Source organism: Monodelphis domestica, chromosome 2 (genome assembly GCF_027887165.1).
Source record: "Monodelphis domestica isolate mMonDom1 chromosome 2, mMonDom1.pri, whole genome shotgun sequence".
NCBI classification, from domain to species: Eukaryota; Metazoa; Chordata; class Mammalia; order Didelphimorphia; family Didelphidae; genus Monodelphis; species Monodelphis domestica.
This window is the reverse complement of record NC_077228.1, coordinates 196,052,773-196,058,601: the sequence shown is the minus strand read 5'-3', so window position 1 is coordinate 196,058,601 and position 5,829 is coordinate 196,052,773. Positions and strand designations below refer to the sequence as shown.

General features: G+C 36.6%; 1 protein-coding gene across 1 annotated transcript; it reads left to right on the top strand.

Annotated features, from left to right (window-relative positions):
- Positions 1-1,302: 1,302 nt before the first annotated feature.
- LOC100011896 (keratin-associated protein 9-1-like) lies at positions 1,303-2,486 on the top strand. The gene has a single exon (XM_001362360.3). The coding sequence runs from the start codon at positions 1,378-1,380 to the stop codon at positions 1,957-1,959; it is 582 nt and encodes a 193-aa protein (XP_001362397.2). The 5' UTR covers positions 1,303-1,377; the 3' UTR covers positions 1,960-2,486.
- The last annotated feature ends 3,343 nt before the right edge of the window (positions 2,487-5,829 follow it).

Below are 5,829 nucleotides of genomic sequence, written 5' to 3'. Positions count from 1 at the left end.
CTGCACCTCATAATTGAAAAAGTGTTTCAGTTTTATTAATAGTCTTTTGCTCTTCTTTGAATTCATATTTACTGTGTTAAAACTGGGAATTGTTTTTCAAAAAATATCTTGCTAATACTCAGTACATGTCTATCACCTCCTTCAGCTGCCCATAAGGAGTCAAAATTATCACCCTTTCTGGAACTGGTATCCTGGCATTGAAAGAAGCTCTGGATCATCTCTAATGTGTCTTGTTCAGGCCCTTTCCAGCCCTACTTTGCTCCTACCCGAAAGCTCTAGGGAGCCATCATCGATGTCTTATTCTGCAACATCCAAGGGGCTTGAAGATACTGTTTCACCCATCATCAATGGAACCACTCCCCTGCCACTCAAGAACTACCCTAAAATTTATTTTTTAACATAAAAAAGGAGTTTACATCTTTAGTTGTTTCTATTATCAATATAAAATTTCAATCAAGTTGAACCGTATTGTCTAGCAATGATCATCGCTGATTCAGGACTGCAGGGAACAACCCCCTTGTCCCTACAGTCATTCTTTATTTAATTGTACATGAAATGTTAGTCTATTAAATTGTGTATATGTATATGTATATGTATATGTATATGTATATATGTATATAACCCCTGTTGCATTCCTGGCACAGAAATATGCCTTGGGGCTACAAAAATAATGGGAAGACAACATAAAACCCATTATGTAAAAACAAGGTATATAGAAAATAAATTTGAATTAATTGAAGAGGGAGGCACTAGGATTTAGGAGGATCAAAAATAGAAACACTTTTCTCAAGTTTGTTTAGCTCTAAAAATAAAAGGCCACTTAAGAGCATTTTCATGTTTTCATGAACACTTCCTTAAGGATATCTTCATCACACACAAACTATATCTCTCTGTGAGTCATGGGATGATACATAGACAGTAGTGAGTGACATCAAAGGCTGGACTCTGGCTCTCACATGAGGATTAGAAGTTGAATGCAGGAAAAAAAATAGAAGTGATGTCTTTAAATTGATTCATAACTGCGTTCATATTATGCTTGTTGTTCAATATAGATTGGGAGGGGGTCTCTGAGACTACTTCTAATTTTTCTATTTCTAATATTCTGTTTAGCAGATAGATTTTCATTTAAGCCGATATACAGAAAAGTAGATGAGTCCTAACAGGCTAGAGGAAATACATATTTTTTCATCATAACAGAAATTGCCTAATTTGAGGGTCATTTTTCTCTCTTGCTAAAGAATAATGAGGAAATAAACTATTACTGAAGATGGCTGTCATTCAGGATGATATAAAAGAACGCTGTGGAGTCAGGATACATTCATACTCAAGTCACTCACTCACTTGGAAACCAACCCAGAAACCTAACCCAGCAACACCATGGTCAGCTCCTGTTGTGGCTCCACCTGCTCTGGCCTGAGCTGTGGCTCTGGCTGCTGTGCTCCCTGCTGCTGCCGCCCTGCCTGCTGCCTTAGGCCAGCCTGCTGCCAGAGCACCTGCTGCAGGACCAACTGTTATAGGCCCACCTGCATTGTGTCTACCTGCTGCCGCCCCAGCTGCTGTGGGTCCAGCTGCTGCCAGCCTTGCTGCCGCCCCAGCTGCTGTGGGTCCAGCTGCTGCCAGCCTTGCTGCCGCCCCAGCTGCTGTGTGACCAGCTGCTGCCAGCCTTGCTGCCGCCCCAGCTGCTGTGTGACCAGCTGCTGCCAGCCTTGCTGCCGCCCCAGCTGCTGTCAGCCTTGCTGCCGCCCCAGCTGCTGTCAGCCTTGCTGCCGCCCCAGCTGCTGTGTGTCCAGCTGCTGCCAGCCTTGCTGCCGCCCCACCTGCTGTCAGTCTAGTTGCTGCCGCCCCAGCTGCTGTGTGTCCAGCTGCTGCCAGCCTTGCTGCCGCCCCACCTGCTGCCAGACCACCTGCTGCAGAACCACCTGTTGCCGCCCAGCCTGCTGTGGCTCCTCTTGCTGTTAAATGTATGGTCTTGTACATGACTGCTTATCATTCTCACCTAATGTCAGTCAGGATAAATAGAACTGGTACAGTCAACCAATTTTTAAGCTAATTCACAAGACACACTTTTCAAAACCTCCACTAGTGGTTCCCTCTTTGGTTTCTTCTTCAATGCAAACTATTGCCTACTACATTTTAAAATTTTTAAATGTTGTAGAAGAGATCTCTTCCTCTTTACATGAACAAATGTGATAGTAGATGTATTTTCATCCTATGCGTGCAATAATTTTTAGTTTAATTTTAAGTTCAAGTCAAACCAAAATCTAATCCTCCAACCTTCTTGTGCTCCTTCTTAACTTTAAATCTCCAGACTATGCTGTTTGAGAAGAAAATTAACTACATACCACTTCTCACTCTAAGATTTCACTACTGAGATTCCAAGGATTTTTTTTTCCTTCTAGATTCCCTCTTATGCTGATTTATCATTGTTTTTGTGTTTGTTAATGTCCAAATAAAACTCATATTTCTTGGCAACGAATAAATAAACAACGAAGTGAAGTGGTCTTCCTTATTCTTTCTTATATTATGCTCTATCTCAGTATCTGGGCAATTCACAGAATCACATGATCACAGGACTTCAGATTTTGATGGATCTTCAGTACCCATCCTGTACCTCTGCTTAAAGACCTTCAAAGAGGAGTAACCAACCACTGCACAAGGCAACCACTTCTACTTTGGGACATCTCTTTTAGGATGATTTTTCAAACATAAAATCTAAATATTCCACTTTGCAAATTCTTCCCATGGCTCCTGGTCCCTCCACTTGGGTTCAAGCAGATTAAGTCCATGTTCCATATGACAATATTTTAAGTTCTTGAAAATAGCTTTCACATCCCTCCTGTCTTCTTTTTTCTAGGTCAAACATCTAAGTTCCCTCAGCCCATTTTCATATGCCATGAAATTAAAATCCTTTACCATTTATGTCTCCCTCCTCTGTATGCCCACTAGCTTAAGGAGGAGATCGTTGACCAAATCAATTTCTACCACATAGTTATAAAATATATTTTGAAAATAATGTGTTATAGTCTAGAATCACTTATCTCGGAAAGTTTAATTGATGCTTCATTTCTCAGGTGTTTCATTCTTTCTTTTTTCTTCATTTTACAAGTATTATGCAAAACATATATCCATATTGCTCATTGTTGTAAGAAAATATTCATATAAAACCAAAACCACAAAATGAAAATACAAACAAATGTGAAAAATCATATGCTTTGATTTGCATTCCAACTCCAGCAGTTCTTTTTCTGAAGGTGGTTAGCATTCTTTGTCCTAAGTCCTTCAGAATTGTACTGGATCTTCGTATAGCTGAGAGTAGCTTTCTTTCACAACTAATTATCATACAATATTGCTGTTACTCTGTACAATATTTCTACTTATTTTGCTTTGCATCAGTTCATGTATGTTTTTCCAGTCTTTTCTGAAATCATTCTGCTCATAATTTCTTATAGCACAATAGTATTCCATCAGCATCATATACCACAATTTGTTCAACCATTTCCAAATTGATAGACATCCCCTCAATTTATAATTCTTTGCTCCCACCAAAAGAGCTGCTATGAACATTTTTGTACAAGTAGATCCTTTTCCCACTTTTAAAAATCTCTTTGGGATACAGATCTAGTCATGGAATTGCAAGATCAAAGGATATACATAGTTCTGAAGTCCTCCGGACATAGTTCCAAATTGCTACACATAGAGGTTGGATTAGTTCACAATTCCACCAACAATGTATTAGTATCCCAATTTTGCCACAACCCTTCCAACATTTTTCACTTTCTTTTACTGTTATATTAGCCAACCTGATGAGTGTATGGTGATACCTCAGAGTTATTTTAATTTGCATTTCTATAATCAAAAGGGATTTAGAACATTTTCCATATGATTGCTTATTGATAGTTTTGAGACCTTCATCTGAAAACAGCCTATTCATTAACTTTGACCATTTATCAATTGGGGAATTACTTGCATTCTTATGAATTTGATTAATTTCTTTATATACTTGAGAAATTAGTCCTTTATCCAAGAAATTTTTTATGAATTTTTTTTCACATTTTGTTGCTTCCCTTCTAGTCTTGGTTGAATTGGTTTTGTTTGTACAAAACTTTTTAATTTAATATAATCAAAATCATTCATTTTACATCTTGTTGTAATGTTCTCTATTTTATTTGGTCTTATATTCTTCCCTTCTCTGTAAATCTGACAGGGAAACTATTCTATGCCCCCCTAATTTACTTACAATATCACTCTTTATGTTTAAATATCATACCCATTTTGACCTTATCTTGGTATATAAGCTGTAAGATGTTAATCTAAAGTCTAAACCTAACATTAGTCACACTATTTTCCAATTTTCCCAGAATTTTTGTCAAATAGTGAGTTCTTATGCCCAAAGCTAGGATCTTTGGGTTTATCAAACACTAGATTGCTGAGGTCATTTACCTATAGTCTATTGTATTGATCTATTCTTCTATCTCTTAGCCAGGCCAGATTGTTTGGATGATTACTGCTTTATAGTAAAATCTAAGATCTGGTACTGGTAAGTCAGCATCCATCACAGTTTTTTCATTAGTTCCCTTAATATTCTTGACAATTTGGTCTTTCAGATGATTTTTATTATTTTTCCTAGTTCTGTAAAATAGTTTTGGTGGTTTGATAGATATGGCACTGAATAAGTAAATTGATGTAGATAAGATTATCATTTTCATTATATTAGCTCAACCTGCCAATGGGCAATTAATGTTTTTCCAATTGTTTACACCCAATTTTATTAGTGTGAAAAATACTTTCTAATTGTGTTCATATCATTCCTATGTTTCTATTGGCAAATAGATTCCTCAAATGACAACTGATGGTTTTTAAAAAATACTGCTTATTATTTTGAGGAAAGACCCTTTTATTCCTATACTTTCTAGTGTTTTAAATAGGAATGGGAGTTGTATTTTGTCTATGGCTTTTTCTGCATCTATTGAGATAATCATCTTATTTATGTTAGTTTGATTATTGATATGGTCAATTTTGCTGATGGTTTTCCTAATATTAAATCAGCCTTGTATTCCTAGTGTAAATCCCACCTGGTCATAGTGAAGAATCCTTATGTTGTATTGCTATAGTCTCTTTATATATCAAATCATACACACACATATATTGTACATATCATTTCATATTGTCATATGTACATATACATCATATCATCATACATCATCATATACTTCATATCATCATAATCAGCTTACTTCCCCACCCCCTTTCTAAGTATATTCCATCTATCTACTCTACTAATAAGAGTAAATTTTGAGAATTAAATATATCCTCTTTCCATGTAGAGATATATGCAATTTGACCGTAATGAGTTCCTTAAATTTTCTCTTTCATATTTACCTCTTTAGGCTTCTCTTGGGTTTGGACTCATGTTTGGACTTTGTTTTTTTTTTTTTTGGTCTGGCTTATTCCTTAGGAATGCTTGGAAATCTATCTTATTGAATGTCCATTCCCCCCCTCCCCCACAAAAAGGAATATACTTAGTTTTGCTGGATAGATAACTCTGGGTTGTAAACCTAGATCTTTCAACTTCCTAAATATCATATCCCATGCCTTCCAATACTTCAATGAAGAAGCTGATAGGTCATATGTGATCCTGATTGTAGCTCCATGGTATTTGAATTGTTTCTTTCTAACTGATTACTGTATTTTATCTTTGGCTTAGTGGCTCTTAAATTTAGTTATTATATTCCTGGAAGTTGTCATTTGAGGATTTCTCTCTGGAGGTGATCTGTGAATTCTTTCAATTTCAATTTTATTTTCTTGTTCAAGTATATGTGGGCAGTTTTC

What these genes read in the sequence shown, in the direction of transcription:
- LOC100011896 (XM_001362360.3), top strand. Translation starts at nt 1,378, where the DNA reads ATGGTCAGCTCCTGTTGTGGCTCCACCTGCTCTGGCCTGAGCTGTGGC.